The sequence below is a fragment of the Macrobrachium rosenbergii genome, chromosome 47, assembly GCF_040412425.1.
Source record: "Macrobrachium rosenbergii isolate ZJJX-2024 chromosome 47, ASM4041242v1, whole genome shotgun sequence".
Taxonomy (NCBI): domain Eukaryota; kingdom Metazoa; phylum Arthropoda; class Malacostraca; order Decapoda; family Palaemonidae; genus Macrobrachium; species Macrobrachium rosenbergii.
The window spans coordinates 38,073,030-38,087,056 of record NC_089787.1 but is presented as its reverse complement, the minus strand read 5'-3'; the positions used below and the strand labels follow the sequence as shown (position 1 = coordinate 38,087,056).

Here is a 14,027-nt window from a genome sequence, read left to right as displayed (position 1 = left end):
TACTTTTGTATTCCTCTGTAGAGCCAATCAGCCCGTAATATTTCCATGTAGATCTGAAAACAATAAGGAAACAGACGTTATTCAGTTGAATACGTAAACGACTGACAGTCGCATGTGGACGTGTGAAAAAGAATTAATAATCAACTTTTAATTTTTTTTACTTCTGTGGTTTCAAGGTTAGAATTCTACTGGTATATAACAACGGGGAAGGGGGCGTCTATCCATCATGGTTTAAAGAATCAGAATAATTCTACGCAGAGGTACAAACAAGAACAGGAGGGCGCGAGGAAGACAGTCATAGGCGAAGGGGAAGGTGTGATGGGGGCCACGGGAGGAGTGACGGAGGGCGGTGGACTAAAGGTACAGAAGGGCGACGGGTTTGCCCAGGATCTGCCCGTCCCCCTTCTGTCTCTCTCTCTCTCTCTCTCTCTCTCTCTCTCTGTGTCTGTCTCTCCTTCCCATTCTCAGCCAGTTTGCGACTGACAATGGTGCTACATCTAAGTGCAGATAGCGAACACATCCCATTCGTAACAAGCGTGGAAATTCAATACGCTAAAACTTGAAAGAAATGGTGATATAACATAAGTGATGGTGGGGCGCGTTCTTACGGGTATAATTCTGAGACGAAAAACGAAAATAAGTGTAGGTGGAAGACAGAGCGCGACATTGCACACATACTAGGAAGACCTTGAAATTAATCCCACGGCCATGCTGAAGAAAACACCACCACAAAATATTGTTGTTGATGAACAGTAATATTATCAGCTGCATTATAAGCTGTAGTCACATCGCGGGGGTGAACCGAGAATTGATAAGGATTAAAAACGCATGATCGTGTGCTCTCCGTTCAGATATGTGCCTTTTGTGATAATTATGGAATGTTATATATATTTGTTAGTGTTCAATCTAACGAGCTACTTTATACAATAAGCACCTTTGGAGCCTCGCGAGAGCTAACAATCAGCTCAGTGGTCTGATAAAACTATTTTAATAATAATAATAGAGCAAATCACTAATTCCTAAAGTGTCAAGGCCAGGTAAACATAAGGTTGCGCGATCCGCCATACCTTACTATGCCACTTGGAACAAGTCTTAAAAACTTGTATTTCTTGGCGTGCGCATCACTGGGCTTATAAACAAACACGGGCTGTCCATCGCACTGACAATATATTTCCAACATTCTCCTCACACTGACAACATACCTCAACCATCTGGCCAACTAATTTTCGGAAATGATTTCTATAGAGACGAGAAATAATTCATGATTCTTTTATGACTTATAAAGTAATTCTTTATATAACAGCTGCGTACGTCTCCAAGGGAACACACACACACACACACACACAACGTAAACGACCAAATATATATACTGTACTTTTCTTAGATATCACACACTTAGAGGAATCGAAAACAATAACCGATCCTTTTATGTTGAGAGGCTATCTAACATTTATCTCTCACACGATAATATATCCGGTAAAATATTTGTCACGTCTACCAAAATATCTTTAACACAAATTCGTTTTCACAAATTCTTCGTAAACCAAGCTTCTGAAACGAACTATAAAAATCTAGGAAAGTCTTGGATTATTTTCCTTCTCCATATTTCCGTTCATAAACATGAAACTAAATCAACACTGAACCTAAACACTTATCAAACTTGTGCGAACGTACATTTTCATTGCAGAAGCAAATTGGCGCAGCTTTTTTTTTTTTTTTTTTTTTTTTTTTTTTTTTTAATCTCAGTCTTTATGAGACTGAATGAAAACAGGCAACATTCCCCTCTGCCGAAAAAAAAAAAAAAAACGTCGTCCGGTTTCAAACGAAAAGCAACTTCCGTTTCCTGTTACTTACTTATCACTAAACACAAACAAGCAGCTGGCGCTGCACTGGTGGGATCTGTGCAGCTCCACAGCTATAATTAGAAAAGGGTTATTTACCAAAGTCGAAAAATCAAATGTTTGTAAACATCTTGATCTTTAACAATACCCGGTCGGCTTCCTTCAGCGTCTTACAGTTAAGAACAAAAATAAGGACACTTTAAAATAGGGGACTGTGTGTTTACCAAATGTGCTAAGTCTCATGTTGCAAGTGTTTCAGCTTTCCAGTAAAGTCAGTGTCAACGGGTGTTTCTAGTTACAGATGTGATTCTCTCTGTGCATACAAACCACTAAACATAAAACTACACACTCGCACAAACACTCGTGTAGTTAGAAAGAATCCTGCAGTGTTTGCAGCGACATTTATTGTGGCTAACGTGGTGATCTTCAGTGCCGATTATTGGTGTCGTCCCGGGCCAGTAACCAAAGAACATATTGAAAAAATATAAAAAAAAGTGAGCCTAAGCATCCTGTAGAGCCGGTTACTGATTGTGGGATATTTAGAGAGCTCCAAACAAGTCTCTAAGCCTAAACGAAGACTGGTCACCTTCCCCAAAATCGGCCCGCTGGACATCGTTTCTCTTGGGAAACCCGTAGCCGTAGAGAAGTGTGTACCTCGCCCGTCTGTACCACCGCCCACCAGACCGACCCACCCTCGAATTCTCCCTCCTAACAAGAGAGAGGGTCCTACGGATAAACCTGCTTCAGTTCACCGCAATACTCCGCGACACTAACAGACTTGCATCACGGCTTCCTACCTCCGACATAGAGAGCGCTCAGAGTCGCACGGATCTCAGCTTTTTAAGCGTGTCGATTTGGCTCGATTTTTCCAAGCAGAAATGAACGCCATGGCTTGCAGAGGAGACATGGAACTCATGGAGCTTTTTCTCCAGTACCTGGAAGGTATGCGGACCCAAACCAATCCAGTAATAATTAGTATTCACAGAGAGCTCTTGGCTCCGAATAACGATGCATGAGAAACTCAATTGCTTCTGCGCACTTACATAAGTACAAAATTCCTCATACACATATATATATATATATATATATATATATATATATATATATATATATATATATATATATATATATATATATATATATATATATACGTTCAACATGTATAAGAAATGACATTTTGTAAAGATTTAAAATTCACATCCGAAGTTCATTCTCATTTTTCGTCAACAAGCTGCAGAAGTAACTCCTACGATTCAATACTTCACTGAGGACATCAATAAAACTTGATGTTACTTTGAGCTTCAGTGAACACTAGATTGCGGCTTTCTCCATGTACAGAAATACTAATGACTATTGTTTTTTTTTTTTTTTTACTTTCACTCCACTGCTTCTAAGCATTGAACGTATACTTTCACCATCAACTGTACACGTTTTTGTTTTGATATTTGACAACTACATTCGGTTTTCCATCTCTCTCTACTTTCTACATCGCGATGGCATGAATCGTGTATGAAATCAGGTCAATTCCTAGTGATGCAATGCTTGAGGAAAGACACACGTAACTCAAAAGATTACTGCTTCACACACACACACACACACACGCACTATATATATATATATATATATATATATATATATATATATATATATATATATATATATATATGTGTGTGTGTGTGTGTATACATTATATATATATATATATATATATATATATATATATATATATATATATATATATATATATATATATGTGTGTGTATATATATTACATTATATATATATATATATATATATATATATATATATATATATATATTATATATGCAGTTTGAGGAAAAAACACATGTAACTCAAAGATTATTGCTTTACACCCTATACATATTTACACACACACACACATATATGTATGTATATGATTTTGCAGTCATTTTCTTTAATAGAGGGTAGATCCAGCAAAAAAAATCAATGGTCACTCACTCAAGATACGATAAATGGTGAATCGGGATGAAGCCCTTGTGCATTAAACTCCATCATACACCTACACTGATGACTCATCACTCTCTCTCTCTCTCTCTCTCTCTCTCTCTCTCTCTCTCTCTCTCTCTCTCTCTTTTCGCTTGTCAGTACCCAACCTGTTGCTTTCCTGGATATCAAAGCCGTTTCTTCCACTCCAATATTTCTTCCACTAAATCTATCCAGCACGTTCTATCAGTTCTGAATAATACTTTGTTCTCTACCTTGTCGTCCTCCATTCTTTCCACATGACCGAACTATCTCATAACACCGATCTGTCCTTTCATCTGCGCTAATCACATTTCTCGCTCTTACAACTCCTCTTACACCACATTTACCGGGTAAACAATGCATCTCATCAACTTCAAAATTTTCCATTCATTCTCATCCAAATTCATTTATATAAGCCGACTCGTCAACACTCATATTTACAACTGTTATGGAAATATAAGCGGGAGCGCGTTACATACAGAGCAGAAACACAAATAAATCCTTGCTCTGATCATCTTGAAATACAATATCCTTCAACGTTTAAAATATGGATTTCCCCTGCTTACTGTCGGCAAGTGTCGACACTTTCTACGCATCGACGGCTGGGGACCAGAATGTCCGGTATTTCTGTTCTCGCCTTTTTTTCGGCTCCTCTTTTCTGGGTACTTACTCAAGGTCATCCTTCGCCCCGAACGCTATATAAAACTTAGTTCTTTCGACGCCCCATAAAGTGGTATTTGGAGAAATAAAATACGCGATTTTCCGTTAAAATACTTTTCAGGACGCTGCAAAGCGTTAGGAGGGCTGAGACACCACATACATTTGTTTTCTGACAGCTTTCATACGAATCCCGTACGGTGTATAAAACTACATGCACACACGCATAAAACATTGGGAATGAAAATATTTATTAGACTTTTCTCCCTCGTAGAAGTTTTTCGACCTGTTCACATAATAACGAGTTGGCATTAGTGAAGAACGATGGAGTCTTTCTGACAAAGGATTAGTTTTTGTAGTATACCCCTTATGTTAATTATATATATACGTAATAAAACGCTCGTTCACAACATTTTATATAATATATATATATATATATATATATATATATATATATATATATATATATATATATATATATATATATATATAGGTGTGTTAAAATATTGTGAACGAGCGTGTTATTACGTGTATACATATTTAACACAAGGTGTATACTACAAAAACTAAACCTTTGTCAGAAAGACTCCATCATTCTTCACTAAAGCCAATTCGTTATTGTGTGAATGGGTCGAAAAACTTCTACAAGGGAGAAAAGTCTAATAAATATTTTCATTCCCAGTGTCTATCGTTCGTTCGGGGGCTAACTCCGCCCTCATCGACACGCCCCCTTTTTCCTCTTAACCTCCATACAAGGACCTTGCCTTCATACGTATGCTCAACAAGGGCTTCGTCATCATCGTAGTAATAAAAAACGATCGAGTACAAACTGTCAATTTCCTTTACAAAAGCTGTCAGGGTATTTCCGGCAACTAAACTGAAGTTGTTTGTCAAGCGATAATCATGGCGGAATATTTAACAGCTGATTACACGGCTAGGTGGAGTGGCTAAGATAAGTCCTCTAGTTCATGGAGATGGAAAATAACCGATAATGCGCCTAGCTGTCTTGCTTTCAAGCATAAGAATCGTGCAGAGTCGGGCAGATCGCCATACTGGATGGATGATGTGATTTGTCACACGAAATTGACGTGATCTGTCCGGTACTCTTGAGAATTCGTACCCAACCCTTTTACGGAACGGTCGGTTAAATGAATTCAAGCCGTAGGTTATACAGAATGGCTGAAAATATTTAAAATCAAACTGGCCATTTTGCTGTGGAGATTAAGGCTAAGTGAGATGCGCTCTAATAATTCATCTGACTTAAAATACCATTTCTTAATATCGTCAGCATTTAGTTAACCCAGCGTCACTCAATATGCAATGTAACTGATTTTCAAGTGCTCCATATTATATATATATATATATATATATATATATATATATATATATATATATATATATATATATATATATATATATATATATATATATATATATATATATATAATATCGTGACTGACTACTAATAACCACGTCATATAAGACTCCTCTTAAAGCGAAAGTTGTTACGCATCATCGTTTCTTCAGGTTATCTCCACACGCAAACACCGTCCATCAATTGTCATCATTTCGAGCTAGACAAGCCGCGTCAGTAGTATAAAAGCCTATCATCGATATTCCATGCTATCTTCACACACACACAAACACTGTCAGTAATAAAAAACCTATCACCACTTCTTGGTATCTTCACACAATGGCACACTGAAGCTTCAGCTCTCAAAGAAAACTGCAAGACTCCGTCACTTTAGGTCAATTGCTCTGAGGTAGGTGATCAGGACAAAAGGCGCCAACCTTCTTCAACGACCATTAACAATGATAAGAAAAAACTGCATCTTAAGTCAACTGTGAGAGACTCGTTCAGTCTGCAACACCCCCAGACACAGCCGCCGCTGTCTCCTCCTCCTCCTCCTCATCCTCATCTTTTACTTAACTTCAACATTCGCCAGACCCACTGCATATTTCCTTGCAGTTTTGACTCCTATTCTAGTTTTACCACCAGTATCTCTCTCTCTCTCTCTCTCTCTCTCTCTCTCTCTCTCTCTCTCTCTCTCTCTCTCTCTCTCTCTCTCTAGAACACTTCCGTTTCCTCTTCAAAAACTACTGTCACGAATACAGAATGCAAAAAAATAAAAATAAAAAAAACAATCTTGAATGAATTTTCACTTCTTTTAGAAGTGTACAAAGAAAAACAAATCTGTTCGAAAGTGGAATAAGCACTGCCCTTCAATGGGCAATAAAATGTTCTTGCCTTTTCTTTACAGACTGAATTTCCCGAAAAATTTGTGAATTACCGTATACTACATTATGTGGAATGTGCTACCTAAAGTGTGTGTGCGTGTGTGTGTGTTGTGAATGTACATATGCACAAATTATGAAACACAATTTGAAGACCTTTTCAAGTTAGAGGTTTGTGAAAGACTACCACACTGCCCGATCGAATCTGTAGTTGAAGAGTTAAAACAATAAGTAAATAAGGGAGAATGGGGGGTTAGGGTCTACAATAGAAGAAAGCAACTGAATAGCCAATGAAATAATAAATTTAGTATGAGTCAGACTGGATTACTAAACCTAGAGGTAGATGGTATATTACTGAACCAAACTCACTAAGCAATCCTAACCTTGTAAAATAGTAAGCGTTTATGACGCTAAATATACTCAGCTAATGATCATATGTCTGGTTGTCTGTGCACATGTATGCATATACGAAATGTTACAATCCTCTCAAGTTTATTATTGGTAATTATAGCTCAGAGGTTTGGGCATATAGTTTGTCAACAATAGATTTGATAAATAACTAATGTAAATTGGACAATGGAGACAGTGAAGTGGACAGCAATGACAAGAAATGATGCTGCACTCAACTGACATAAAAAATGGATTAAATATGAGATCGGCTAATGATGGAAGTAAACAGAAAGATGAGATGAGCAAGTATATCTTCTGAAGTGACAGAAATGATGGACATGGAAATCAACAGAACTCAAAATAGTGAGAATGGATGTAAAAGACACCTGCCAAGAGCCAGTATGAAAACATAATGATTCATATCATCTGACTGAAGATGATCAAACTTTGGCACAGACGAACACACCATTTTTCTGATATACAACGGATCCTTTCAGACAGAATGATGACATCCAGTCACCAAAATGCATTATTAATTCTAAAATCCCTACTAAACTCATCACGAAGTAGTCTTGAATGTTGTTAGAGATTCAGAACCCCTCATCTCTTGCCCGCCAATAATGACTTGCAGTAATATATAAAAAAAAAACTGGCAATTACAAAGAAAACTGATTATGTAAATTTCCACCCAATTCAGTACTCAAATGATTACAAAAAACTGTCACTTGTACTAATTTTTCACATTTTTTTTTTACTTACATAAATCAAAATCCATAACCATTAGGAAGTCACAAAATCACATAGTCACATGAGGACTCATCACCAAAGAATAATTAACATCTAAACACGGATGAGAGGTTTAACAGCACACAGTTTTACCTGCCGAGTCATTAGAAGCCATTGCCTAGCTTTGCCTTGTCTCTCATGGGCACTGATCAGATGACAGGTATGTTTAGTCTCTATTGCAAGAACAGCGACCTGCCCTTTGCCTTTGCCACTCACTAATAACCTCTAAACCCTTTATCCCAAATAATTTATTTAAACAATGGAGAAAACATGCACGTAACAGCTTTCCTAATACTGTACCGTAAACAGTATTGACAAACAATATGTGATGAAAGATAAAGAAGAAAATATCTTGCATAAGGATGATGAAAAAAAACAAAGATAGTTACATTACTATAATCATCTTTTAAGCATAAAAATTAAAAGAGGGGATTTGGGGAAAGCGAAGAAGAGTGGAGGGCCCAGTGATGGAGAAGCAATCTACCGGGGTAAAGAAGGCTAAAAGTAAAATGAAGAATGGCAAAGCACCATGTCCATCAGAGGTACAAACTGAAATGTTGATGGTGCTTGGTACAGAGGGGAAAGAATGGATATGGGAACTGTTACAGGCAACTTGGGAGGAGGAAATAATGCCAAATGACTAGGAAGAAAATCTAAGTAAGTGTTTAAACACAAGGGAAATATTATGAGGGGCATAAATTATGGAGTCGAACAATCAGAACATTTGGCGAGGGTTTGAGGAAAAATACTTGAGGAGACATTATGAGAAATTGTGAAGATTGATGAACAGCGGTATGATTTCATAAGAGGGAGAAATATGCTCTCTTTGTGATAAGACAGTTACAGGAAAAGAGGCTCTAATGCACACTTATAAGACTTAGGGGAGGCATTTGATAGAATACAAAGGGAGGTGGGGTTGTAGTGTTTAAGAAAGAGGAAAATGCCAGAAAGGTTGGTTTGGCTGAAATGATGTACAAAAGAACAAGGACAGCAGAAATAACAGCCTGTGGCAAAACAGAACATATGGAAGTTATAGTTGGTTTGTATCAAGGATTGGCACTTAGCACATTCTGTTTGTACTGGTTATGAAAGTGATGAGTGAAGGGATCAGGCAAGAACACCTATGGAAATTGTTATAAACAGAATATCTGGTAATTACAGTGCAGAGTGAAGACGAATTGCACAAAAGGGTAGGAGTGGGGCAGGATTCTCTTATAAGTGGTCGTATGAAGGTAACCGTATGTTAATGGTGTCCAGCAAGCAGGGAGAGGAAAGGTTATTTGTGCAAGATAGAACCACCCTAGATTAAAACAGGTAGAGAATTTCATGTATTAATGTGTTAAAGATCTATTTTAAAGCAGGAGGGAGGGTGTGAAAGTAGGATAAAATCAGCTTGGGGAAATGGAAGGAGGCGGCAGGGATAGTGTAAGACAAAAGAATGCCAAATAAACTGAATATAAAGATCTATTGTTCTGTAATCAGATCAGTGATGATGTATGGTTCAGAAACATAAGCATTACGACAGAAAAAATTAAGCTGGAGCAAACAGAAATGAGGATGCAGAGGTGGATTTTGAGGAACTTGCTGCAAGAAGGGATGGAAAATTATGAAATTAGAAGTTCTGAAGTGGTAAAAATTGCTGGTATGATAAAGTCGAGATTGAGACTTTTGGGTATGTGGTATGAATCAGTAAGGAAAGAGTGAAGAGAGCCTGGGTGAAACCTATTATGGGTAGAAGGTCGAGAGGAGAGCAAAGGATTAGATGGCATAATAAAGTCAGGGAGAATTTACATATGAATATTTTAGCAGTGGAAGAAATAGCTGGAGAAGACAATCAAATAGCTTAAGGATAGCAGCAGGAACGATGATGATGATTCACAAACAGCAGTTCCTTGAGTATAGGAAAATCGATAAAAACGTGAGAAATTCGCGAGGATGTCCTTAAAGAAACCAAATACGAACTTGCCTAGTGCAACATAAGGTATACAGTCCTTATAGATTTCGCATTCCTTGAAAGTCTGCCATGCTGAAAAGTTACAGTTCATTGTTATTTTTACCAATGAGGCTTAAATAGAACATTATGAACCATTAGAGTAAAATATTGCTTGAGATATCTTCCTTGTAAGTTGCTATAAAATTTCATTTATTTGACATATCTTCCTTGCAAGTTGCTATAAGAATTCACTTACATTTGTTGAAGGACAGTTTTAGATAACTGTCTTCATATTAATTCAGTTTGCCTATCTCATTAAATAAATATTCTCTTCCTTTACAGGCAATATGGTTGGAACACTTGGCCCAGATATGCTGCTGGGACAAGAATGTTTCACGGGTCCAGAAGTAGGAGAAGGAAAGCCTGCAGATCATGCCCTTATATACCGAGGTGGAACAGTCACTGTCATTGAAGCTGATGCTGATGTCCTTGCAACTCGTGGTTTAACCCTCTACCCACATGTCAACCTTACAACAGAACATGCACTGACAATCACCAGGGCTTTAGCTACTCTTCATGCAAACACACTCACTATGCAAAATTCCTCTAAAACAGAAATGGTCCCTCAGCTTCAACATCAAATTGATCAAGTTAAAGACTGTGATACAACAACTAATACTTCCAACTACAGTGAAGAGAAAACATCTACAGAAGAGGATATAAATTCAAGTAATAGAATCCCTGTGGTTGAACCTGGATGTGTCAAAGATCCATGGACAGCGCAGGTGACACGTTTACATGTAGTTGAATCTAACCTATCAATTCTGGTAGATGCTTTACAATGTTCTGGTAGTAATCAAAGAACTGTACGGAGACTTGAGGCACTAAGCTCTGACCTTCCAACATTAACTCAGTTCCTACAGTTTGCTTCTGCTATGCAAACACAAAGGATACCGAGTGTTGGTCCCATATGCATGAAAGATGTATGGATTGCTAGTGAGGATGAGGAAGAAGAAGTATTGGCAGTGAGATTTAGAGGTGGTAAGGACTTGCAGGGACCTCCACTGCGTGATGCTGCTTGGGTATGGTTAACTCTCCTTGGTGGAGAGATTCTTCGGGAACGTTACATGGAACTTTGTGATGAGTACTGCAATGCTTTCAACAAAGTACTCCTTCGTCAAGAAGCACCAAGTAACATTGAAGAAATATCATACTTTGATGTAATGAGAGACTTAGGAGAGAATTTCTTACATGCATTCCTGACCATTCTTCACAAGTTTGTTGTATCTGGTACCTGGTTCTTTGACCGACAACTACACACAGACGATGGCCTTCAAGCTCTAGCAGATGTCATAAGTTTTTTGGTTGATAATGGTATTGTTGGTTCCATATTTGTTATCTGATATTTAATCAGTCCCTTAAATGGTAAGATACTCTGAAAAAATTATGGCCACCATTGTGGCATTAGAGAGTTTATGCCCCTCCTAATGTTTTACATCACTTAATTAATAATCTTTCCTAAAATTCTTATCTAACTAACATTTAAACTGTAAGTTATCTACAAAACAAAATATATTTTATGCAAACCCTTTTGAATTTGTTGCAATACAATTCCACAAAGTCATTACAGCTTTCAGCAAAAAAACTATGCTGGTTACCTTTTGCATATCCAACTTTGTAAGCTATAAAAGATTTAAAGTTGCACTATAAATACTGGAACCATTACCAGGGCTACCTAACAAAATATGCACAACCATGTGATACATTATGAACTAGATACAAAGCACATTCAAGTTTTTAATGTACATCTACCATAGCACTGGACCGATCTAAGTCTGGCCCATTTTACAGAACAGTGATAAAAGATTGAATGTATCCTAATGAGAGATGTGTCAGATATAATGGGTATAAAAAACTATGTTAATCAAGAATAACTGAGAGCAGATGAAGCACGAGGTTATTTGCAGTATTATGGACGCACTTCACTTACAATTCTTGATACATTACACTACAATGATGTGAATGCCCTATAGGAAGTAAGTTTAATATACAGTATTAGCATAATCAAACTCAAGGTTATAGAATAATAGTTTCAAAGAACATTCCCAAGTACTGTATAACAAACTTCATTTAGAATCATTTTAGAATTCATCTGCTCACTCATCAACAGCCTGATGATCCTCTACTTCTAGAGATGGAATACCTACGGGTATATGCTAAGAGTAATAAAAAAAAACAAAAAAGAAAATCAGATTTATGTAACCCTGAAAATATGGGAAAATAACTACAAACTGCTTTATTCCAATATGCTTGAGCAATAAATATTTCAAAATCAAATGAATTTATAAAAACTGTGCAATAATTTTGTGCCCACTTCAAAACTATGCATTAAAAATCAAATAAAACCCTCTTAAGTATTATTGTAAGGTTTGTTACAGATGACTAGTGTTCAGCCTTAAACTGTTAATGTGTATAATGTATAAATATAAGGTTTCAAAATGTTTTGTACAGTATCATGCATCATCACATCTTTAACTGTTTTCAACTGTTATATATTCATCATTCATAATCATCTAGAATTAAGGTTAGCATAATATATTAAAACGAATAATGACAAAACGAACAGTTATGATATTAGCTGTTATATTTTAGCTTTAAGTAACTTCTTTAATTAAATAAGGATGAGGTTTCATCCCCTGCTGAATTATACAGTACATCTTAACTCAACTGTATCTGCTAAAATCCATTTATCCATTTAGAATCAATATCACATACAGGAACATTTCATTCCTCAGAGACTGTCTCCTATTCCACTCTTTCTCAAGAGTTTCTACAAAACCCCCCATTACCTTTAAGTACTGATGGTTTCTGAACCATTTCTCTGTTCACATTATATATGTATATATTCAGAGCATAAATAATCTATTTATACCCACATCATCATAAGACATGAATCTCAGCAATACATTGTTGAGGAATTTAAAATCCATACTGGCATACTGGTATTATCTTCATACATTGTATTTTAATAACATTAAAACATACTTGTAACAAGTGATATTAAAATAATAAAATAAATCCATTTTGCAGTTGTATCATATCCTTACCAGTTTATATTTTAAGAATATTTGGACTTATGACATCGGAGAAAAACGAGAAGAAAGCTGAATAATAAAAAATGCCTTATGCAAAAGATTTTGATACTCTACCATAAGCAACATTCAAAATATTAGAGAATGAAAAAACTTAAAATTTTAAAAACTTTTGAATGAATGTACAGTATATGAAAAATACGGCTGCACATCCAAAGTTTATGCCTATACTGAAGTCCAATACAAACCACATCATTACATGTGCAATATATTAGTTAACAAGATAAAATGCCCACAAACTCTACCATGAACACCAAAGAAGTTATAAAGTACAGGCAGAAATTATTAACTTGCAAGTTCACAGTTCCCATGTAAGTAATATATTTGCTATTTAGCCAGTACAGGATTGTCATCTCAATACTGTATTATACCATACTTTAATTCCCCACCTTAATAGACTAAAGGGCAATGAACTGTAAAGTACAGACATTTTTTTTTTTTTAGAATTATCCACGGCAGTATTTTTCCACTTATCTCGTTGTAGAGGGCATCTTTTAAACCATTCCTTATCTAAGAACTACTTTTCTTATCAATCCATCCAAGGTCTAGAATTCGAATTAATCTGGATACTCCCTAAATCCAAACTTCTTGTTCTACTTGTGCTATACAGACAGATACGGTGCACTATTATCCAAGAATAGTCTCCAACTGAAGAGAAGTCTTAAGTCCTCCTCTGCTGAATATCCCTCACTATAGGGCACCCCAGCTCAAATTGTGTATTGGTCATTACCTGCCTTGGCAAGCAAAGATTTACTTGATTTTATGAAATTTGGGCTGTCATGCCAACACAGGCACTTCTAGCCATTCAATGCTTAAGACAGTTGCACTAAAAAGTATTAGTCAGAGACGTTCCACAGCAAGACTTGAAGAAAGGATGCAGGAATACACAAAGTAAAAGGTTAAAAAGTGGGTGCAGCCAGGGCCGAGGAGATTGCAAACAACCTTTAGTAATGCACAAAGTGCACCACATGAGGAGAAAATTCCCATAATATTAGGAGCTTGTATTAAGGGAGCAAACGTTACTCA

The 14,027-nt window shown here is 36.6% G+C and overlaps 2 protein-coding genes across 9 annotated transcripts in view; one reads left to right on the top strand and one right to left on the bottom strand.

Annotated features, from left to right (window-relative positions):
- The window catches only part of LOC136830778 (uncharacterized), a 69,379-nt gene extending 56,445 nt beyond the window's left edge, over positions 1 to 12,934 (top strand). Inside the window, exons 1-3 of one of the 5 annotated variants that reach the window (XM_067090685.1) lie at positions 363 to 571; positions 2,137 to 2,783; positions 10,192 to 12,934. In XM_067090685.1, the coding sequence (XP_066946786.1) occupies positions 2,720 to 2,783; positions 10,192 to 11,252 (1,125 nt within the window). In that variant the 5' untranslated portion in view covers positions 363 to 571; positions 2,137 to 2,719 and the 3' untranslated portion in view covers positions 11,253 to 12,934. Of the gene's footprint in view, positions 1 to 362; positions 572 to 2,100; positions 2,784 to 10,191 lie in introns of those variants that run through there. The other 4 variants (XM_067090684.1, XM_067090686.1, XM_067090687.1 and 1 more) reach the window with 4 other exon arrangements.
- The window catches only part of LOC136830777 (transcription activator GAGA-like), a 131,916-nt gene that overhangs the window by 91,452 nt on the left and 26,437 nt on the right, over positions 1 to 14,027 (bottom strand). The gene's annotated exons all lie outside the window — the stretch shown is intronic.